Source organism: Chiloscyllium punctatum, chromosome 1 (genome assembly GCF_047496795.1).
Source record: "Chiloscyllium punctatum isolate Juve2018m chromosome 1, sChiPun1.3, whole genome shotgun sequence".
Classification (NCBI taxonomy): domain Eukaryota; kingdom Metazoa; phylum Chordata; class Chondrichthyes; order Orectolobiformes; family Hemiscylliidae; genus Chiloscyllium; species Chiloscyllium punctatum.
Genome location: NC_092739.1, coordinates 70,185,258 through 70,210,279, shown reverse-complemented (window position 1 = coordinate 70,210,279; position 25,022 = coordinate 70,185,258). Strand labels below are relative to the sequence as shown.

General features: G+C 39.8%; 1 protein-coding gene across 3 annotated transcripts in view; it reads left to right on the top strand.

Annotated features, from left to right (window-relative positions):
* Positions 1-25,022, top strand: part of atp8a1 (ATPase phospholipid transporting 8A1) — a 355,098-nt gene that overhangs the window by 191,321 nt on the left and 138,755 nt on the right. For all 3 annotated transcript variants that reach the window (XM_072568277.1, XM_072568286.1, XM_072568295.1), the window contains 3 exons: positions 14,396-14,465; positions 19,391-19,475; positions 23,509-23,648. In XM_072568277.1, the coding sequence (XP_072424378.1) occupies positions 14,396-14,465; positions 19,391-19,475; positions 23,509-23,648 (295 nt within the window). The remainder of the gene's footprint in view (positions 1-14,395; positions 14,466-19,390; positions 19,476-23,508; positions 23,649-25,022) is intronic.

Genomic DNA, 25,022 nt, shown 5'->3' with positions numbered 1-25,022 from the left:
AGGGTGTCTTCTCTTCACAGTGGTTACTGCCCCTGAGGATGGTGTTGTGTTCTTATACTTGTTGTGTTCTCTAGTGTCTTCCAATAGATCGATCAGGGCTTTATTATCCTGATCAATCAGACCCAAACAGGTTTTGACATATCGATGGCAAGGTGGCCCTTGGGCATCCATTTCTGGAGCTGTTAGGTTCACATAGGTCAGGTAGTCCTCTCCAAATAAGACTGTGAGGTGCCCCTGTGTCTGGTGAACAACTCAAGGTTCCAATTGTCCTGAGGATGGCATTCAGATTGATTCTATTCAATTTAAATTTGAATGTATATTGTATTGTCTACAGCTGCTGGGTCAATTACATACTGTCTGGATTCTGCAGCATGTTGATTAGCACGGTCACTTTGGTCGAGGCTTGTCTCAATTTTCCAGCCTGCCTCATTTATTGTCCGTTTTTTCTAAATCCATCAGCCAGTCCAGCCACAGTTCTTAGGGTAGAAATATTTACCAGGTATGTGGACTAAATTAGATACAAATTTCAATAAGACAATTGCAGGTGATGATTAGCTTTAAACAATGACTTGCTATTTACTATATCTAATTGATACTTTACGTATCTTGCCTCTCTCTCCCTCTACTCCAGCCTGTCTTGCTGTACATCTGAGGTTGAGTCGTCCCATGGTGTAATACTTCCTCACATTCCTGTTATAAGTATGAAAACTAAGAGCATAAAGTTTTTACTATGACTTTGGTTTCCAGGTCTGTCGTTAGCTTCTGTCTTTCTCAGTAAATGCTTCCAGCATTTGGAGGTAACCATGCTGCACTACCTTGTTTACAGCTGATGGTTTCAGAATAGTAATATGGCAATTAAAAGCATTGTTTCTTCCAGATATCAAGTTGTTCAGGCTGCATTGTCTGTAGGGTCAAAACTAAGAGGAAGCAAATACAAGGATTAAAGTCCTTGCTTCTCTAATCTTACATGAATAAAGTAATAACTATTGCAAATATCCATCATGAATCACAAAAGTTTAGTGTGGATGTGCAGCAAGTGATTAGGAAAGCTAACAGAATGTTATAATTTATTTCAAGGGGAATTGAACACAGAAAAAGAGAGGTTGTGCTTCAGTCTTACAAGGCATTAATAGGATCACATCTGGAGGAAAGTATACAGTACTGGTCACCTTGTTTAAGGAAGGAAATGCTTGCATTGGAAACAGTTCAGAGAAAGTTTACCCAAATAATGTATGGAATGGGAGGGTCATGTTATGAGGAGAGCTTGGACCGACGAGGCTTATATCCGGCAGAGTTTAGAAAAATGAAAGTGATTTGATTGAAACAAAGAATATCCTGAAGGCTCTTGATGTGTGGAAATGGAAAGAATGTTTTTCTTACTGGGAGAATGTAAAACTAATGTTCACTGTTTACACATAAGGCTTCTCCCGTATATAACCAAGATTAGGAGAAATCTTTTCTCTGTCAGTTGTGAATCTTCGGAACTCTCTTCCTAAAGGTGGTGGAAGCAGAGTCTTTGAATATTTTAAGGGAGAGCTACATAGATTCTTAATAAACAAAAGTTATCAGAGCTAGACAGAAATGTCATTGTGGGATAAACTATAGGGGTGTTCACACGGAAGGAAAGAAAATCCTAGGGTCAAGCCCTTCACATTACCTAACAAGCTGTTTTGATGGGGCATGGCGAAGCTTTGAAGAAAAGATGTTCACCAGGGTGGCACAAAACCTAGTTAGGGAAGAAAGGACCAAATTAACATGAAGGGGGCTCATTGTGGGAAAAGATCTGCAAAAGCAAATCTCTGCAGCAAGCCATGTGATACTTATGAAATAGAAAATTACATAGCCACATGAGAGCCTAATTGCAGAGAGGTTTTAACTTCTTTGTCAAATATATCTTCACGTAAATTATCTAAAAATGTGAAAAGGGATTTGCCTTGTAGAAGAAGAAAGTAAAACAAAAGTTCAGGATTTTTTTTATTGTTGGGTTATGGGCATCACTGGCTGGCCAGGATTTATTGCCTGTCCCATGAGAAGGTGGTAGTGAGCTGCAGACTTGAACCACTGTAGTCAGTATGCTTTGGTTTGTCTTTTGTTGAAACTTACTAAAGTTAAAATATTTCTCTTTTTCAAATCTTGACCCAACCCACGGATAACGTTTGCTGTTGAATCAATTTCTGCTTATTGCGTTTCGTTATTGCAATTAGTTGTGAAGCATTTAGTTTTGCAAGTTATTACACAGTCGTAGACTCAAGAAGTAGTAAAATAGTGTATGTCTTACAGTGTTCAGTACAACCTGGAGTCAAGCTTCAATCAACGTTACCTGTACTATCTAGGCATATTTTCACTAACAATTACCTCACAATTACTATTTTTGCTTTGATTGCTTCTATTCATTTTCTGTAATACCCTACCAGTTCCTCTGACTTCAGTCTTCCCAAAATTCAGTCACCAGCATCTGATAAAACAGTAAGTCTTACAACCATCACTGTTGCAACTGGCCTCTAATATGTTGCTCTCTTCCTCTTAACAACAAAATACAAATTCTTATCCTCAGTTAAACATCCTTCCACGACTTTGCCTTACTGAAGCTCTGCTTCAACTCATTGCCAATCCCTAAAGTTTCATGTGCCCCATCTTCCAATCATAAATAAAACCTCTGTCTTTATGGCTGAATTAGAATCATTTCATATGTATGCTTAGCCTCAGTATTAGCCTTAAAAAAGGACCTGAAAATGCTGCTTTAAAGTAGAAAACAATGATTTATCACCCAGTCATGTTTTGCTGCTTGGGGAAATTGTAATCCATATGTTCTGTACACGAATATTCTTTGTCATGTATACACATATTTCCATTCCTTTCTTTATGAAAATAAAGATTTATGTAACTTCTGTTATACATTGTACATTCTACTGTTGGTAGATGTGCTTGTTTCTCACTCTTCTTATTCAACAGTTTCTCCCAGATTCCTTGTTGAGCTTCAGTTGATTAAATATATTACTTTGGTGTTTGCGCAGTTCTTATCTTTTTAAATTTCTTTTGGCTTCTCAAAAGAATTACTTGTGTTCAGAGATATATCTGACAATGCAATCAGCCTGAGTCTTTGATAAGAGTGATTCATATCTTCTAATATTGATAAGGTACCTTTTCAATTGACACTTCTGATTTTGATGCAATTACTATTTAAATTAAGAAACCAAAGTGAGGGTCAGTTAGAAGACATGATGGACATTGATATGCAATGTTTTGTAGAGATAAAGAAAGATCAGAAAACAATAAGCTGTCATTTGTTGAGGTACTTGGAAAGAATAACTTGGAACAGAAGAACATGCAGTACGTCCCAATTAGAAACATGAACAAGGAGGACAAATGTATAACTGAAACACAGTTTTGGAGATTACAAAGAGCAAAACTATACTAAGCACCATGGTAAAGAATCAAGAAAATATGATGTGAAAGATGAAAAGCTTCTACTTCTCCAATATAGAATTTCTCCTGTAGCATTCCTAACTGTTACAAATATACAAACAAGAAGTAGGTCATTGGTCACTTGAGCCTCCCCAGACATTTACTAAATCCAACTGATTGTAGCCTCAAATCCATATCCCATCTACCCAGGAAATATTTCACCCCTTGCATATCAAGAATCTATCCACCTCTTCCTTAGCAATGTTCAAGGAATTTCCTTCCACCAGCTTTTCAGAATGAGAGCTCTGTTTTGCTTCATTGAGGAGGCACATCGGAAATCAAAGCCTTGCTATTCTATCGCTGATAACTGGACATTAGTCCACAGACCAATCAACATTATGTTGCCAGCAAAAGCTGCATTTCTACACCAGCTCAGTTACAAATTGTTCGCAATTACTGTTTATTCAAACAGCTGTTCATACAATGCTTGCCACGTATCAGGTTATTTGCTTTTAAAACTGCATCCTTTCTTTCAAATATCAGTTTTGAAATAGCTTTCTCAGGGGTAGGTGTAGGTTTGCTTGCTGAGCTGTAGGTTTGATATCCAGACGTTTCATTACCTGGCTAGGTAACATCATCAGTGGCAACCTCCAAGTGAAGCGATGCTGTTGTCTCCTGCTTTCTATTTATATCTTTCTCCTGGATGGGGTTCCTGGGGTTTGTGGTGATGTGATTTCCTGTTCGTTTTCTGAGGGGTTGATAGATGGTATCTAGATCTATGTTTTTGTTTATGGCGTTGTGGTTGGAGTGCCACAAAAAAAAACACCATTTCAACTGGGACAACACATCTATCCTGGGGGAAAGTGAGGACTGCAGATGCTGGAGATCAGAGCTTAAAAATGTGTTGCTGGAAAAGCGCAGCAGATCAGGCAGCATCCAAGGAGCAGGAGAATCGACGTTTCGGGCATGAGTCCTTCTTCAGTCCCATCTATCCTGGGACCGGCTAAGCAAAGACATGCCAGAGAATTCCTAGTTGCCTGGCACTCCAACCACAACGCCATAAACAAACACACAGATCTAGATACCACCTATCAACCCCTCAGAAAACAAACAGGAAATGACATCACCAGAAACCCCAGGAACCCCATCCAGGACAAACCTATAAATAGAAAGCAGGAGACAACAGCTTCTCTTCACTTGGAGGTTGCCACTGATGATGTTACCTAGCCAGGTAATGAAATGTCTGGATATCAAACCTACAGCTCAGCGAGCAAACCTACACCCTAAACCTCAACCTGAGCTACAAACCTTGCATAGCTTTCTCATTTAAGTCTGCAGTTTTTAAAAGCACAAAATAAAAATGCACGGTTCTTACAGCTTGAAAGGTCCTCAAACTTCTGAAGGAAAATTTTCCCTTAATCTCTGTTTTATGCAGGTGACCCCTTTATTTTTAATCAATGACCCCTGTTTCTTGATTTTACAATAAGAGGATGTTTTCTACATCAACCCTGTCAAGTCCCCTCGATAGTGTATTTTTCAGTCAAGTTGCTTCTTACTGTTCAAAACTCCAGTTCATAGAAGCCTCGCCTGTCCAATGTTCCTTAAGAAGACAACCCGATCATTTCTGTTATTAGCCTGGTAAACGTTCACTGAAATATTTTCCATGTGTTAACATCTTTCCTTAAACAAGGTGACCAATACTGTTCATAGTATTCCAGATGTGATCTCTGTATGCCCCTCTCAACTTTTGTATTCATTTCCACTCTCAAGAAATTATACCATTCTACTAGCTTTCCTGTTTACTTGCTGTACCTGCTCATTCACTCATTCAGTCATACCTGCATGCTAATCCTTTGTGATTCATGTACTAGGAAATTGTCATGAGAATCATGAGAGGTATAGACAGGGTGGATAGCAAGAAGTTTTTTCCCAGAATGGGTGACACAATTACTAGGGGTCACAAGTTCAAGGTGAGAGGGGAAAAGTTTAAGGGAGATATGCATGGGAAGTCCTTTACGCAGAGGGTGGTAGGTGCCTGGAACACGTTGCTAGCAGACGTGGTTGGGGTGGGCACAATAGCGTCATTTAAGATGTGTCTAGACAGTTACATGAATGGGCAGGGAGCAAAGGGATACAGAAAATACATGGTAGGTTTAGTTAGAGGATCTGATTGGTGCAGGCTTTGAGGGCTGAAAGGCCTGTTCCTGTGCTGTAGTTTTCTTTGTTCTTTGAAATCCAAATTACTCTGCATCCCAGAGCTCTGCAATCTCTCTCCACTTAAATGATGGGTGTCTTCTATTCTATATTCTGCCAAAATAGACAATTTCACAATTTCCTACATTTTACTCTATTTCTAAAACCTGTGCCCAATATTTTAATCTATCTCTATCGTTTTATAGCCACCTTATGTCCTCTTCGCAACTTTTCTATTTATCTTTGTATCATCTGTAAATTTGGCAATCATACTTTCCATTTCTTCATTAAATTCATTTAAATAAATTGCAAACAGTTGAGATCCTAACACTGATCCCTGTGGCATACCACTCATTACAAGTTGCCGTCCTGAACATAACATCAGGTGGGCCAGTGGGCTAAGGAGTGGCAGATGGAGTTTAATTTAGATAAATGTGAGGTGTTGCATTTTGGTAAGGCAAACCAGGACAGGACTTATGTAGTTAACGGTAGAGCCAAGCAAAGTGATGGCAAACAAAGAGACCTAGGATGAAAGTGCATAGTTCCTTGAAAATGGAGTCACAGGTAGACAGGGTGGTGAAGAAGTCATTTGGCATGCTTACCTTCATTGGTCAGAGTACTGAGAATAGGAGTTGGGATGTCGTGTTGTGGCTGTACAGGAGATTGGTGAGGCCACTTTTAGAACACCGCGTTCAATTCTTGTCACCCTTCTGTAGGAAAAATATTGTTAAACTTGAGAGGATGCAGAAAAGATTTACAAAGGTTTTGCCAGGACTGGAGGGTTTGAGTTGTAGGGAGTGGCTGAATAGGCTGGGCCATTTTTCCCTAGAGTGTTGGAGGCTGAGGGATGACCTTACAGAGGTTTGTAAAATCATGAGGGGTATGGATAGGGTAAATAACAAAAGCCTTTTTCCGAGGTTGGAGGTATCCAAAACTAGAGGGTTTCGGTTTAAGGTGAGAGGGGAAGAATTTGAAAAGGATCTGAGGGATAACCTTTCCACGCAGAGTGTGGTGCGTGTATGGAATGAGCTGCCAGAGGAAGTGGTGGAGGCAGAGACAGTTATAAAATTTAAAAGGCATCTGGATGGGTATATGAATAGGAAGGGTTTAGAGGGATATGTAGGACAAAGTGAGGACTGCAGACGCTGGAGACCAGAGTTGAAAAATGTGGTGCTGGAAAAACACAGTAGGCCTGGCAGCATCCACGGAGCAGGAGAATCGACGTTTCAGGCATAAGCCCTTCTTCAGGAAATTGAGGGATATGAGCCAGATGCTGGGACGAGGTCAGATTGGGATGTCTGGTCAGCGTGGACAAGTTGAACTGAAGGGTCTGTTTCCATGCTGTTTAATATAACCATTTGTTCCTACTCTCCACTTCCTGTTAGTCAGTTAATCATCTATCATACCACAACTTATAGACTTTAAGCTTTCTACAGCGACATTTGATATAGCATGCTGTCAAAGACATTCTGGAAATCTAAGTACAGAAGATCCACTGCTTCCCCTTTATCCGCAATATATTGTTCCTCAAAGAATTTCGATAGATTGATTTCCCTTTGACAAGACTATGTTGACTTTGCATGATCATCTTGAACTTATCCATGTCTCCTACTATAACTTTAATACAGACAGACGTTAAGCCAACTTGCCCCATAGTTTCTTGTTTTCTGTCTCCATCCCTTTTTGAATAAAAATGTTACATTTGCTATTATCCAATCCATTGGACATTCCCCAATTTGGGAAAATTTAAATCAATGAGTGAAGTAACTCACTATCCACTTGTTTTAAGACCCTAGAATGAAGTCGATAAGGACCCAGGCATTCAATTATCCAATCCTCCAACAATTTACTCAGACCACTTCTCTGGTGATTGTGATTTTTCCTGAGTTCTTCCCTCTCTCTCTCAATTTCCAACTGTATTGCTGCTTCTTGGATGTTACTTGTATCCTTGAAAGTGGAGACTGAATGCAAGATATCTATTTAATTTACCTCCATCTCTTAATTCTCCAAATTCGCTTTATGTAGGACCAATGCTCACTTTGTTTACTTTTTACATACTTACAGAAATGGTTCCCATCTGTTTTTATGTTTCTGGCTAGCTTTCTCCTTTACTCTAATACTTCCCACTTTTTTTTATTTATCATTCGTCACTTCTTATTAGATATTCTGATGAATCCTCTAATCTGCCACCCACCTTTGCACAGTTATATGTTCTTTCTTTAAGTTTGATGGCAGTTTTTAACTTTTCTCTTTAACCACAAACGGGGGTGTGTTTCTTTGAATTTTCCTTACAGTTTGGAATGTGTTCTGTGCATTCTGAAATCACCACGTAAGGACCCATGGGCATCATGCAATGTTCTGAGCCAGCAGCAGCTGCAGAATTGTCCTCAATCACAGAAACTTCATAACTCAGTATATCCCCATTTCTACTAAAACAATCAAGCCAAGGGATGAATCATGCTTCAATCTGGACAGGAGGGCATTCCTGGAGAAGCATCATAAATTTAAAAAAAGATGCCAACCTGTTAATGCTACAACAGCAGGATACTTGCATGTCAAAAAGTATAAGCTGCAAGTGATCGATACAGCTAAAGGATTTAGTAGTGATGAGAAGTTTAACACCTTATTAGAGGTGGAGGTTCCACAAATATGTCCATCCTGAATGATAGAAGAGCCCAGCACAGCCAGATGTGCCAAGTGAATGAGCCATCTTGGCTTCCTCTGGAGGTCCAAGCATTCCAGGTTCACTGCACGCAACATCAAGAAATGGTGGAGGCGCTGGATATGGCAAAGGCTGTGCATCCTGACAACATTCTGGCAATAGTACTGAAGGTGTGTGCTCCTGAACTTGTCACCCCCCCCTAGCCACGCTGTTCCAGTATAGTTACAACACTGGCTTCTACCTGACAATGTGAAAAATTGCCCAGCTGTGTTCTATACAGAAAAAGCAGGGCAAGCTCAACCCAGCCAATTACCACTACATTCAGTCAGTCTGCTCTCAAACATCAATAAAGTGATGAAAGGTATCAGTAGCAGTGCTATCCAGCAGCATTTGCTCAGCAATAATCTGCTCACTAATGGCCAGTTTGGATTCTGCCAGGGATACTCAGCCCCTGACCTCAATGCAGCCTTGGTTCAAACTTGGCCAAATGAGCAGAATTCTAGAGGTGATGTGAGAGTGACAGCCCTTGATATCAAGGACACTTTGATAGTGTGTGGCATCAAGGAGCCCTAACAAAACTGGAATCAATAGGAATCAGGATTAAACTCTCCATTGGAGCCATGCCTGGCACATAGGAAGATGATTATGGTTGTTAGAGGTAAATTATCTCAGCTCCAGAGTATCTCTGCAGCAGTTTCTCAGGGTAGTGTCCCAGACTCTGTCATCTTCAGCTGTTTCATCAATAACCTTCCATCATAAGCTCAGCTGTAGGTTGTCCTTCTTTCATTACTCACATTTAATATTTAGAGAATTTTACATGTGTCAGATGACAGATTAGAACAAGTCTGTGTTGTGAATGCTATGGCATCTTTATGGACAGCTGTCAGCAAGGTAAAAAGTAATATGTTACAAGAAGAAAAAATGCTAAACAAAAGTTTGGTCAGGCAGAAAATTAGATAATTTCAAGTTAGTGACCTTTCATCAGAACAACAAACACTGTTCCTTCAAAAATCTGTCCGATTATTGACAACTCCATTCCCCAATGGTCTGATTTGAGGAATGATTTTTAATATAGCCCATTACAAAACCATCTTTAAAACTCTGACTGAAGTGTCTTTGGAGATGTTTTACAATGTTTTTACATTTGTAAGGAAGTCATAAACAATATATAATATGCCACTGGGGATGTATGCAGTGCCTGTGAAGTAGTTAATCTGTCACAGGTGTCCACCACCCCACAATTGGGGCAATTTACAGCATTGTTTCTCAATAGTGGCTTCAAGTAGCTGCTTGCACATAGCAGTGATTGAACTGGGTGAGAGCAGCAGATTGTTGTTGTCAATGCTATGTGCTCTATTAAAGAACCTTTTATAAATTACATCAATGCTGAGTTACTTGACCACTACTGGAAGTTGGTTTAATTTATGACTAATTTTAGTTCATTTTTTTTGTTTAGGGCCATATAATTACAGACTGAGTATTTAGCAGTGGCCCACCTCAATTTTCACTCGTGCACCTATAATGTTATTCTGAACCCATCTCCCATTTCTATACAAATGTATATTAATCACTAATATTGGAAGTTCTACCAGAGAAAATTATTTCCATTGTTTTTCATCTACAAGAAAAATACAGTCTTATTTTGATCTTTTTATATGCTTATTCTTCACAAGGGCCCATTTATAATGTTTGTGGCCTACATAAAAATTAGTATTTTGTGCTTGCCATTAAAATCACTTTTTTCTAATAACACAATACAAGTTTAAGTAGTTCATTTTTCTCGCCATTTCAACATTGTTACCTTATTTTAAGGTCTGATGCGAGCAAAGTGGAGTCATGTAGCAAAATGTAAAATTTTGTGGCAAAATCTAGGTCCATGTCAACTCAGTTGATAGTGTGCTAAATTGTTAAAGTGTTGCAAGTTTATCATTCATACAATTGGTGAGTTCTGGTAATATATCCAGTACCCAGTTCCAGATGACAAAGGCAAATCAATGGTCAGGAAAGTTGTATCAAATCTTTCTTTCCAGTAAAAGGTGTATTCCCTGCTTGTACCTGAAGGTGCCCTTCACAGGGGGGCAGATTGTACTGAAAGCAGCAGTGCCAATTGTTAATGAGATGTTTTTTGCAGTTCTTTTCTCTGGATGGTTCCTCTTGAGATTATCGATCTATGTTCTAACATTCCGAGTCGCAAAACTTAGTTTTATTCCTTTAACGGTAAAGACTATGTGCGCGTGTGGGTGTATCCCCGGCCAGATGACGGAGGGACAGGCTGATGGTAGGCCATCAGTTCCAGCCTCTCCCTGTTTGGTGTGAGCTGAGGGGATTCTGAAGGGGACTGCTCAGTCCAAGAAGCTGCTACCCAAAGACACCTCTTGCAGGCACCAAGTGACCTTCACTGAACTGTCACCTGTATGTGTATTCTTGTTAAGGGACTCACTGGTTCACAGCTCTGTCCTTGTTGCCAAATCGCATCCCCTCTGTCTACCTCAACAGAGGTATACATTGAATCATTTGAGGTGGCTACATTTGCATAGTAGGTGCAAGCCAAACCTACCACAACTGTTTTAAAATGACATTAAAAATTCAATTTTAAAGATTTTTTTTCTGTGCTTTTAATGCTGGCTCAATTCAATGTTGTTTTCCCTCTATCTTGCTCTCACCTAATTTGTCATTCAACATGCTCACTTTAATTTGCCCTCCTTTTTAAGTCATCCAGTGTTAATTTGCAAACTATGTGTCTCATTGGCCCTGTGCAATCTGACTTGTCCCCTTTCCATCATCATGCTGCCTTCAGCAACTTGTTGAGCAAGGCATTCTTGATTTGAATAGGGGCAGGCCTGACTTAGGACAAGAAACCATTAGGTGACCTGCCAAATCAAACCATGAACTAATGTTGCAGTTTGACAGCTGTGAGCACTGTAAGATTTTGTGAGCTATCATGAAACAGGCATTTTTTAATATCAACTACAGAGTTAGGTGGGTGAGGGTGGGGGGGAATTCAGAGAAAGAACAAATTCAAGATCTTGTGATCAAGGAGTGATTAAATGGCTAAAGGCATGATCGTGTCAAGCAGTACGAGTGACAACTATAAGAAGAAAATGTGTCCAGAGGAAGTGTAGTTGGTTAAAAAATGCACAAGTGAAAATGGAAGCAATGACTGTGTTTTAAAACCAAGCTTGGTGGGCTGTAATTTTCCTGTGTACAGATCCATCGGCCCCAGAGCCCTAATCATGCATGACAAAGTGTGCAGGAATTGAACATTACAATCAAATTGAATCCTGTTTGCAGCTAATACTGAAAAGCATGATTAATGGTGATTGAGAATGGAAAGCAATGCAATTTGCCCCTCCCTAAGCCAAGAGTGTTATGACAGCTGTAGTGCTCCTGCTTCCTTAACACTTTTTGATAACTCAGCACAGACTGCATCAAACCTGAGCGAGGTTACAGCTCAGCCTTTTACTGAATACTTTAACTGAACTCTGGGAGGGCTGATCATTACTTTTCAACAACATAGGTGAAGCTGAGTTTCTAATTCACTCTATTGATGCTACAATATGTCTCGTTTAACGTCAACTCACTTAGCGTTGTTTCATTTTAATATTGTTAATATATCAGTGTGAGGATTTCTTCTTCGTATACACTGAGTTCAAGACAGATTAGTCAAGAGGAAGGCAAAGTTAAGAATCATCTTCAAACTTTGAAGAAACACTATTTATGATACATTACCATACATTCCGGTATTCAGTGTTAATCATAGATATATGCAGATATATAATTACTTTAGCTGAGGGTTATTCTGTATTTTTTGTATGTTCATCTCCAAGTGATCTCAAGATGTTCTTGTTGTAAAATGTCCTTACACTACCCACACTGTGATATTTATATCCAGTGATGTGCAGCTCTGCAACATCGTTGCAAGTTTGCTCAAGGGTTCTAAAATCAGCATCCCTCCCTCCCCTTGCTTTGTTCCCCTTGTCTTAAACATTGTTAACAATGATCTTTTTAATGTGGGGCCTGGATTGCTACCTCTTACAGTATTTACTGTGCAGTTTTCCCTTAGCTGTCCTAGCCCTCCCCAAATCTTTCACTTGAATCTTCTGGGGTTTTTTTTAGTAAATTAGAAAAGTCTATTTTCAAATGTAAGGCGCTTGCGGTGCAGTTGGTCATTTTGTTTTCTCCTTGCTGGCTTCCACAATATCAGCAATCAAATTGATCTGGCTGTGATTTATGTGTTTGAGATTTATGAAGTGGTTGTTCCTCTTCTGGACTATTGTTAGTGTTGGATACTAGTGTTAGTTCCCCTAAAAAGAAACAAAGTAGTCCACCATATGTTGTTGTTTCTCATGTAAAATTTCTTTTCTTGCAATATTAACTTGTTCTTCAAGGTTCTGTTTCAAGGCATGAATGTATGTTGCTGATTTGATTTGGTTCAAGAGTGTGGTGCTGAAAAAGACAGCAGGTCAGAAAGTATCCAAGGTGCAGGAGAATTGACGTTTCAGGCATAAGCCCTTCCCCATTCCTGATGAAGGGTTTTTGCCCAAAATGTCAATTCTCCTTCTCGGATGCTGTCTGACCTGTGCTTTTCCAGCACCACACTCTCGACTCTGATCTCCAGCATCTGCAGCCCTCACTTTCTCCAAGTTAATTTGATTTGGTGTCAAATCCAAAAGCTGTTTAAAATCTTAAGAATTGAATATTTCATGCTTGCCAATAGATTGATCTATCACGTTGTTAGTGCGGGATGGTGGCTCAGCGGTTAGCACTGCTGCCTCAGAACGCCAGGGACCCGGCTTTAATTCCAGCCTCAGCTGACTGTGTGTCTGGAGTTTGTTCCCCGTGTCTGTCTGGGTTTCCTCCAGGAGCTCTGGTTTCCTCACAATCCAAAGATGTACAGGTTAGGTGAATTGGCCATGCTAAATTGCCCATAGTGTTCAGGGATGTGTAGGTTGGGTACATTAGTCAGAGGAAAACTATAGGATAAAAGGGCAGTGGAATGGGTCTAGGTGGGTTACTCTTCAGAGGGTCAGTGTGGACTTGTTAGGCCGAAAGGCCTGTTTCCACACTAGGGATTCTAGGATCTAGATTTGAAAGCCTTTCTGATTGAAGCACTGACATAGGTGAATATTGTTGCACTGAGATATTGTTGATAGGTAATAGAAGTTGTTGATCATTTTCTTAACTTGGAAGAATCTGATTGTGTTGTACTACACTTACTATGTTTTGCTGCGGTTTTTTAATTGATCAGAGTTATTGTTCTGTTGACATCACTCTGCATTGCCAACTGAGCGACACACATCCTCCCCACCCAGCCCCATACTCCAAACACCACTCCTGCTCCATACAGCTTATGGTCATCTGGTCTCCACCTGACCCAAACTTACTCCATGTGCCTTGCTTCTCTATTCACTATTCCATCTGACCTTGCCTTTATCCTAACCCTGGTGTTATTTCGCATTCTTTCTCCCTGGCCACCACCCTCCCATTTCTGTGCAATCTTACCTCCCGTGCCCTAACACCTCCACTACTTAATCTGGCTGCGAGGAATTCATCTCCTGGCTCCTAGCTTTGCTGGTGGCTTCTTCTGTTCTTGGGCTCCACCTTGTGGCTGGAGCTGGTGACTTCAAGGTCAAAAGCTGGTACCTGCACCTACCAAGGTCTGCATTAGATGGAGCGTTGTCAATCAAAAGTGCATGACTATATGATTAATGTTTTTAATTATACTGGACCTTACAGTTTTTCTTTTACTGTATATTTAATAATGCATTTTATGTTGCAATTTATTTCAGCAAGGCATGCACAATTCTGCCCATGTTTGGTTACTATTGAATAGGAATTTCTAATTCACTTAAAATTGATTCACATAAAGTGGTGATTCTCAAGAATACAGTCATAATGTGAAATAAAGACTCAGTACAACACGGTTAGATGTTAAACATACCTTGAAATTGTCAAAAAAAAATTGTACTCCAGTTATAATTTGTAATTTCTTCTTCCATTGATGTATCAATTGTTAATTATGTGCAAGTACTCAAACTCTTGGTGACCTGTAACTGAACTAGTAAAAGCTTATTTCTGTCAATTTTGTAAAATCTACAAAAGGGGCATGTGTGACTGTGATCTGGTTTCTTACAGCAATAGAAAGCGGATGTCTGTGATTGTCCGTATGCCATCAGGAAAGCTGCGACTTTACTGTAAAGGAGCAGTAAGTCTTCCACTAAAATTCATTCTAATTTAACAGTATTTTCATAAAGTTGTTCTTTCTTTTTATATATATATATAATATACACATATAAAATGGTTTTCATTCACTTTCAGATCGAAGCAAACAATTACCTATACTTCATTGAAGCTAGTCTATTGTATTCACAGTTCACAATAAAAACTGAAAGAACTGTGAATCAGAGACAAAACTAGAGGTTGCTGGAAAAGCTCAGCAGGTCTGGCAGTACCTGTGCAGAGAAATCAAAGTTAATGTTTCAGGTTGAGTTCAGTTCTAAGGAATCATCACTTGACTCGAAATGTTAACTCTGATTTCTCTTTACTGTTCAGAAATTGACCTCGTCTACATTGGGAAAGAAAACACAGACTGGGGGACCACTTTGCGGAACACCACTGTTCTGTCTGCAAAAATGATCCTCATCTTTCCGTTGTCTACCACTTCAGCACACCACTGTGTGTTCCCAGGTTCATGTTTCTGTCTCAGGTCTGCTGTGATGCTGCAGCAAAACTCAATACAAGGTGGAACAAGATCACATCTTTCACCTAGGTGCCTTGCAGCCATCAGGACTAAATGATGAATTTAACACTTTCACAGCGTTAACACCACCTCAATGTTTGTTTCCCACCACCATGCCCCCAGATCCTGTTCTGTAATGTTTTATCCTATCACAGCCAATCCATTTTCAACTATTCACACTTCCTGCTATCATCAAGTCAGCATTTCTTTCTCTCTTGGCTTGCTATCAGAAAACCATTTGGCTCCCTCCCTGCTCCCTCCCTGCTCCCTCCCTTCTCCCTCCCTGCTCCCTCCCTCACTCTCTCTCCCACCCTCTGAGCACCGTCACCGTTCATTCAACTCACTCCTTTTCCCCCCATTACCCCCATCATTAGTATAAATACCATCATTTCTCAGCTGCTCTCAATTCTGACCAAGGTTACTGGATGCGAAACATGAACTCTGTTTCTTTCTCCGTAGATGCTACCAGACCTGCTGAGTTTCTCCAGCATTTTGTTTTTATTTCAGATCTCCAGCAACCGGGCTCTTGTGTGTTAATGACTTTCCTTTCTTGACTATTAATCAGAAGTGGAATTCTAGTCATTTAAATCAAGATAAAATGTTGTATTTCAACTGTAGTTCATCACAAAATAACTCTACTATAAAGATATAGAAGTAAAAATAAAATTGGAACTGCAGAGTTAGTCGGGCAAGATCTGTGGAAAGAAACTTAAGGTAAATTTTGGGTCAATGAATTTTCCTCAACTGAAGAACAACAAAACTTTTTTGATGAAAGTGTAGAGGAAGAACCAAAAAGAAGCTCTGTGATAAGCAGAGAGTAGAAGAAATTAAATGACAAACTATTTAATAATACAAAAGCCAAAGAGACTGCTAATAGGTGTAGTCATGGAATAACTGGACGGTGGCAGTGTAGATATAGGATTTGCTGAGTGATAAGTATCATTAATTTGGTTAATGGATGTTCTTCTGGCTAAAAAGAAATCTGATGTGGAGTTCCCTCAGAGCAGTGCTGGCACCCTTGCTTTTCCTGATCCATATTAATGATCTAGACAACTTCAAAATTTGTAGATGACTCAAAACTTGGAAGCCATGTAAATGTGAGGGAGCAGTGCAGACCTTCAAAAAGACAAAGACAAGTTGGAGGAGTTGGTGGTGAGCATCAGAATAACTTTAATGTAGAGAAATGTGAGGTGATACATTTTGGTAGGAAGATCAAGATTAAAAAAAGCACAACTCTAATAGAGGTGCAAAAGCAGACGGACCTAGGTACATATGTACACTTGTCATTGAATGTAACAGGGCATGTTGAGAGAACTGTTAGTGAAGCGCACACAGTATTCTAGGTTTTATTAGGGCATTGAGTACAAAAGTGAGAGTACTCTTAATTCAGGCACTTGTTTGACCTCAGTTGGAATAATGCATTCACTTTAGGTAGAGATAGGTTCTTTATTAGTAAGGGGTTCAAAATTTTGGGGAGAATCGGATTAAGAAATATATCAACCATGATTGAATGGCAGAGCAGAATTGATGGGCCAAATGACACCATTCTGCTGCTATCTCTTATGGCCTTATAGCTCTGGTTTTTCATGTGCAGAAGGAGCTGAGACTATTGGAGGACATGCAGGACAGATTTATGAGAAATGGTTCCAGGATGAAACATTTCAATTATGAAGATAGTGCCAACTTCTCCAATCTGTCTTCCCTGGAGAGGAGAAGGCTGAAAGGAGATCAGACTAAAATATCTAAAATCATGAGAAATCTGGACAGAATAAATAGGGAGGAAGTGTTCTCTCACAAATGGATCGAGAACGAGAGGGCACAGATTTAAAGTAATTAAAAAATTTTCAAAAAGGACATTGGATTGAAGAAACATGTTTTCATGTGATGAGAATTTAGGTTCTGGAATGAGCAACATGAGTGTGTGGAAGAGGCCATTTCTTTTTCTTTTATTCTCTTATGAAATATAGACTTCACTATCTGAGCCAGTACTTATTGCCTGTCCCTAGTTGCCCTTGAGAAGGTGATGGTGAGCTGCAGTCCACATGCTGTAAGTTGACTCACAATGCCCTTGTGATGGGAATTCCAAGATGTTGACCCAGCAACAGTGAAAGAATGGTGATCTGTTTCCAAATCATGATGGTCAGTGGCTTGGAGGGGAATTTGCAGGGGATAGCATTCCCATGTATTTACTGCCCTTTTCCTTCTAAATAGAAGTAACCATGGGTGTGGAAGCTGCTGTTTAAGGAATTTTGATGAATTTCTGCAGTGCATCTTGTACATGGTACTCACTGCTGCTGCTGCTGAACTTTGAAGGTGGAGGAAATGACTGTCTGTGGATATTGTGCTAAAAAACCAAAGGTATTAAGGGATGTGGAACCAAGACAGGTGTATGGAGTTCGGCCACATATCGGCGAGGATCCTCATTGAATTGTGGAACAGGCTCAAAGGGCTAAATGGCCTCCTTTCCCGTATTCCTATAATTGTATTGCTTGGTCTTGAATGGTTTTGAGCTTTTGGAGTTTTGTTGAAATTACATCCATCCAGGCAAGTGTGGAGTATTCCATCACACTCCTGACTTGTGCTTTGTATATAGTGGACAGGCTCAGAGGAGTCAGGAGGTGAGTGACTCTCTGTAGTATTCCTAGCCTCTGACCTGCTCTTCTAGCCTCAGGATTTCTATGGCTAGTCCAGTTCAATTTCTGGTTAGTGGTAAACTGCTTTCAATGTTGCTAGTGAGGTATTCAGTGATGGTAATACCATTGAACATCAAGGGGCGATGGTTAGATCACTCTTATTCGAGATGGTCATGCCTGTCATTCCATATGCAAGGAAGAAGGCAAGAGACTAGTGGTAGGTCAAATGCTTCTTTAAACAGCTAGCACAGATGTGATAGACCAAATGGCCATCACCTGTGTTGTATCAATCTGTGATTCTGTAAAGAAACAAAAGATTGTGTTCATAAGAGACAGAAATGGATATACAGCAGCCATCTGAAGATACTAAAGCAATAAATGAACAAGCCTGCAAAACGTTTATCAACACAGAACAAAGTAGAGGCAGAGGTTATGGACTAGAGTTGTTGAACTCCGCATTCAGTTCAGAAGCTTGTACAGAGCCAAAACAAAAGATTTGGTGCCTTTTCCTTGAGTTTGTATTCAGCTTTGCTGGAGCAGACCTTGCTCAGAGACATTGAAGTAGCAGTGAGATACAGAACTAAAATGACAAGGTACAGGACAACTTGAGGCCTGTTGCTGTACTCTAACTTTGAATATTATTGGCTACCCCTCACTTTACAGAATCGAGTGCAATTCTTGGCACCAGACTTCAGGGAAGATTTCAAAAACCTGGAGAGCATATACTGCAGTTTTACAAGGATGCTAGGGAGTTGTGGCATCATGGTAATGTCACTGAACTCATAGTCCAGAAACCAGACTAATATTCTGGGGATATGTGTTTGAATTCCTCCATGGTAGATGGTGGTAATTTCAATAACATCAGGAATAAAAAAGCTGGTTTAGTGTTGATCTTTTAATGACTGACCATTGTTGTAGACACCCATTTGGATCACTTTGTGCTTTAAGGAAGACAATCTCCCAAGTTTACTTTAATCTGGTCTACATGAGACTCCAGATCCACAGCAATGTTGTCCTTTAGACAATTACGTATGGTGCATCAAAGTTATAACTCTGATATTGCCCTGATGTGAAAAACTATGATGAAAGTGTAGAACCTTAAATAGCACTTAATAGAGGAAAACTTTCTATGCGGCATCCACTAATGTGTGGCCATTTCAAGGCAAGATCTAAGCTATAAGTCAGCGGTTTCAGGCAAAGGCTATAAGGCCTTGTGCCAATGTCCAGCCATATGTGAAAGAGATTAAGACTAGACATAGAATTTCTCCACTCACATTCATTTCCTTGCCTTGTGAGTCAGATCTTGGCATTGATTTTAGTCACTAAGTGGCATTGGTTGGAGCACAGTGTAACTGCATGCCACCTTGGTGGCTAATGGTTCATGGAACCTCCATCCCACATTGTCATAATCTAGTATGTTTATGACTCTAATTACCTTTGTAACAAGGGTTCATTTCAGTATACCATGTTTTGTTGAATGTGGACACATACAGCTGAGGATTTTCAACAGAACAACTCAACAAGAGTCTGTACGCCCTTGGAGCAATTCCTGCAGCAGACAAACAGGCTCCATCATCAGGCTTGAAACATCAGCCTCAATTCTCTACCTCATAAAGTGAGCCTGGTCTTGGAAATTACACTAATTCCTGGTAATGGGCATAGAGTTTTATATAATGCAAGATATGATCTGAAGTAATTATCGTGCAAGTTCAGTGATTTTAAAACAGCTGTATTTGAAAACATGATCTTATTTTACAGGATACAGTTATTTATGAGCGGCTGTCTGAGAGTTCAAGATACAAGGACATTACTTTGAAGCATTTAGAGCAGTTTGCTACAGAAGGTTTGTACTTTTAAGTGTAAATCTGAGTATTTCTAAGTAATTTTAATTAATAATGTGGAGTTTCCAATTGTTTTCCACTCAAGTGTCAGCACAATCCAAGTGGCAAGAATAAAGCAGCACGAAAGATTGCAGAATTTAAAAAGCAAGGGAATTACACCCATAACCATTATTTTTAAGTACTGACTTTACATACGTATTCAAAAGTCAATTCACTCAAAGCAGATTGAGTGCACAATCCTAGGTAGCCCCTCAGTCAACACGGCTCACTGCATTGCACCCAGATGTTAGCGTGCTAATGACTAGCTTTACTTTACAACCTCACCCATCTCTGTTCTTCACACTTTTGTCACAAGTAAGCACTTCAAATTCAGTTAGTTGACCTATCCTTGATAGATAAAACCTACAGGCTTTTTGTGCAGTGGTAACATCTCTACGTCTGAGCCAAGAGGTCTGACCTGGCCTGGAGGCATGTCATAACATATCTGAACAAGTTCATTAAAAATAACAAAACAATTCGACATGTCACCAGTATTCAGCTGAAATGCTTGTCTGGCCTTCTCCTTAATCTGCAACAGCTCCACCTTCGAAATCTGTCATCTTTATCACATGGAAGAACAAGATCAGCAATTGTATTGGAATGCCTCCACCTGCAAGGTTCATTCCAATCATACACCATCGTCATTCCTTCCCTGACACTTGGTCAGAATCCTAAAACTCACTCCTGTATGCTGAGTACTTACACCACATGGACAGCAGCAGCTTAAAAAGGCATATTCTCAAGGGTGACTACAGATGAATGATAAATACTGATAAGTGGTGTCCATATCCTGAGCAAGCTTATTAAAAATAAATTGAGTCCAGACTTTTAATTTTGTTAATCTCGAGGCCCTTTTTTCCAAGTTTTCCATCAGTCATTAGTTGGAAATGGTAATCCTCAAACCATTGAATGGTTTAAATTTGTGCCATTAAATTTAAGTGAAAACTTGGATGCAACTCTAACTCAGCCTGACTGAGACCATTTTCAGAGCATGCTGGATACATTGGATACATTGATTATGCCCCCAGCAGAAACTCCACGCCAATATGCTGAACAATGACATGGTGGCTCAGTGGTTAGCAGTGCCAGGGACCCAGGTTTGATTACACCTTCAGACAACTATCTGTGTGGAGTTCACACATCTTCTCCCCACCCCCACCACCCCTCCGTGTCTGCATAGGTTTCCTCTGCATTCTCTGGTTTGCTCCCACCGTCCAAAGACTGTAGTTTAGGTGGATTGGCCATGCTAAATTGCCTATTGTGTACAGAGTTGTGTCGGCTAGGAGGAAATGCAGGGCTATAGGGTAGGCGGATGGGTCTAGGTGAGATGTTGTTCGGTGGGTCAGTGTGGTGTTAATAGGCTAAATGGCTTGCTTTCACACTAGGGAACTCTATAATTCTATGATAAGTGTAATTTTTTTTAAATTTTGAAGGTATCTATTTTATTTCAGTGCCCCCTCTTCTGTTTTTCTGGCCTTCATAATAAATGCATATGTAATATAGCATTTAGTGTTCATGCAACAGTATTTTGGAGTATAAGGCCTAAATAGGATATGAAACAAAGTGGAGTAAGACTGACTCCTCCAGAGGATCTGACATGCACCAGAGAACAGAGCGGTCAGATCCTAACTCTGGATTCTAGCTGCATTCACATGAAAGTTACAATTATACAGTGTGTAATTAGACCTTCGGTTTTCAATGATAATACTAATTGTAGGACCTGAAACACTTAGTATTATGACCAGAAATATAGAATTTGTATTGGAAAGCATTCCACATGCACAACACCGTGACCCAGTTCTACTTTAAAATGTGAAGCGGTATAGAAATTGTGATGCATGGTTCAAGTATATTAATAGCTGAATTGTAACCATTTGTTCCACCGCATAAAAGCCACACTAATTTGCTCTCAGATCTTCAAGCAACTGTTGAAAAGATTCATTAAAGTAAGACTCCAAGAGAACTGCAAACAGATTAAATAACTATGCTGTTGCTGTTTCATGTCCGAGCAGAAGTGTTTTAGCTTTAATAATAACTAATACTGTGAATTACTAATTATGAAATGCAATTTGCAGCAATTAAGTATTGGAGTTAAAGTGATTACCTTGCACAGAGAAAACATTAAAACATAGTATGCATTACTTCAAACAAGTTGTTGCTACTAGAAGCAAAAGAATATTGGATTATCAAAATAAGGGTTTATTAACATTAAGCCAGGTGTAATTGGCCTGTGCATTTATTAATAAATCATCTACAGACTGAATAATTGATGAGATGGCTAATATTCAAATTATTGTTCTCTGTCACCTGTATATTAGCATCAATAATGCAAAATTTTAAATGTAATGGTAACTCAAAACCATTTAAAACCTTGTAAATGTTGATGAGACATTTTTAAGCCCATGTTCTGTTTGCCTGAAGCTTCTGGCCCATGTTGATGGTCCTTAGGTTTGCCCCTGCCCCTTTCCCACATGGCAGATTAATGGGTTGGTTGTCTTTAAGGAGTCCTGGGCTATCTGTCACTATATAAATAAGGCACAGCTTCCTAGACAACTGACAATACCAGTAGAAATAAACCTGTTTTTGTCTTACAGCATTGAAAATGTTTGTCCATATCTTTTATGTTGAATCTTTGGAAAATTTATTTTGGGGGTGAGGAAGAGATTTGTGGAAGTTTTAAGCATTCTTCACAATGATGGTGGGGATGTCTTACATCACTGATGCACCTTTTAATGGATTCACAATACAAAGATGCAGTTAGGGAGCTGGGTGTTCTTGCTGATGATTTGTTACTTTATTGGAAGAGCTTTGGGCAATCTCAAATAAAGATGGGGCCAACCCAATCTACAAATTGACATTGTACGATCTGCAAATCTTGTGAACTGCTCTACCTTCAGCAAATTTGCTTGTCCAAGGAAGCTCTGTTTCATTACCCTTTACCTCTCCTTGGGGGTGATGTACTTTGAGGGCTAAGTTGTCTTCATTTTGTTGATCAGTCCACCTTACCTTGACTTTGTAGCTTTTCCTGGAGCCCGAGCAACATTACTAGGTAAGGGCGTACGTCTGCCAGAGATGTACAGTCAGGTGAATTAGTCAAGGTAAATGCAAGGCCATGGGGATTGGATCGAGGGCCACGTCTGGGTGGATGCTCTTCACAGGGTCGATGTAGACTCAGGCTGAATGGCCTCTTTCTGCACTATAGGAATTCTATGATTCTGTGATTTGTTATCGTTTTGCATTTGGTCAAGAACAAAAGGCTGATTTGAAATCTGTCAGTCAGTCTTATCTTGTCTGACACCAATGCTACTTTTACTGTGTCTAAGATGCCCATAATATCACCAAATTACAGCTGTCAATGGGAAACGATCAAACTGCCTTAAGACAGTGTGAAGATAGGTTAGAAATTAACTCTGCTTATCTAGTGACATGTGAGATAACAGACTTGTTTATTCATGCTATAGTCTCATCTATATGCTTGCATTTTTTTTATCTGGTTCTACCTATTAGCATGCTGCTCCTTGGATGCTGCCTGAACTGCTGTGCTCTTCCAGCACCACTAATCCAGAATCTGATTTCCAGCATTGGCAGTCATTATTTTTACCTAATGGACTGAAGGCCCATAATGTTTCTTATAGTGCCTGCTCATTACTAAAAGCCAACATTAGTCCAACTGAATGGTGTCGCCAAGCCTGAGAAGAGATATTGTTGCCATGTGATGCAATTAACTTCATAGCAAACAGATTTTTGCTTAAAATCATCTATTTAAATGCAACTAGGCAGTAGAATAAAAAACAAATAGGAAAGCTTGGCGAGAAAAGTAACTATTTCTGAAGACTTCTTAGAGAGGAATGTTTTATCAATACCCAAATTTCGACATTAAAACAGACTTTCAATTTCCACAGTCTCCTAAACAATTTTGTTGACAGCCTTTCTTTACATTTCATTGCTTTGAATTGTTTTGGTTGAATTGTAATACACTGAATGTTACCGTTTCAGGTTTGAGAACCTTGTGTTTTACTGTTGCTGAGATTTCAGAGACCATGTACCAAGATTGGTTGGAAGTATATCAACGTGCTTCTACTGCACTGCAGAACAGATCACTGAAGCTTGAAGAGAGTTATGAACTGATTGAAAAAGTAAGTGTTTCTGATACCTCCTGTTTTGACCCAATTATGAAGAAACTTTTCTTTTTAGCTAATAAGACGATCACTAGCAAAGAGTATTTGCATTACAATATTATAGTTAGGGACTAATAACGCATTATCAGATTTCATTCAGTGCAAAACTAATTGTTTCAATACAGACAGTATTGTAAAAAGTCAGTGCACGAGTTATACAACAAAAGTTCAAGCTTTGAACATGCTTTATTTATAACATTTTCATTAAAAATATAAATCCTTCAAGTTCTGTTCATCTCCTGTATTAATTGTAGTTTGTCCTGCACTTGCATCAAATTCTAATCTGTAGAATGTAATGTTTTTGGCAATCCATATCACTGTGGGCCAAATCACTGAAAAGATCCTCCATGTATCAATTTTTATCCTTCACAAATGATAAACTGAATACTGCGCTAGGTAGAACATGGTTACAGTTCAATCAAGTATATATTAGGATATTATTTATAACTTCCTTACAGACTTCATTGTTTTTTTTAAGAATCTACAACTGTATCCCTGGAGGTCACTGAGGTGTTTCCCAGATTGATGCTATGCATCTAATAAGACAGCTGTTCAGGAATGCTCTCCCATGTTTACCATGGGACTATCCCATTACTGCAGTGGATACCCTCATATTAATAACATGGTTTGGCCTGTTGACTAGCTAGCTTTCAAAACTAAGTTCAGAATGATCAACTGGCATCAAAAAAGCTAACACCAGGCAGGATGTTGTACTACAGGCATGACTAGTATCTTTGGATAGGTAAAAACAAGAACTCCAGATGCTGGAAACCAGAGTCTGGATTAGAATGGTGCTGGTAAAGCACAGCCAGTCAGGCAGCATCCGAGGAGCAGGAATATCAACGTTTCAGGCAAAATCCCTTCATCAGGAATTGAGGCAGGGTGCCTGCAGAGTGGAGAGATAAATGAGGTGGGGGTGGGGAGAAAGTAGCATAGAGTACAATAGGTGAATGGGGATGGAGGTGATAGGTCAGAGAGGAAGGTGGAGACAATAGGTGGAAAGGAAGGTAGGCAGGTAGGACAGGTCATGACGGCGGTGCTGAGCTGGAAGGTTGGAGCTGGGGTTAGGTGGGGGAAGAGGAATTTAGGAAACTGGTGAAATCCACATTGATGCCATGGGTTGAAGTGTTCTGAGGCGGAAGATGAGGTGTTCTTCTTCTAGGCGTCGGGTGGTGAGGGAACGGTGGTGGAGGAGGCCCAGGACCTGCATGTCCTCAGCTGAGTGGGAGGGGGAGTTGAAATGTTGGGCCACAGGGCGGTGGGGTTGATTGGTGCGGGTATCCCAGAGATGTTCCCTAAAGCGCTCTGCTAGGAGCCGTCCAGTCTCCCAAA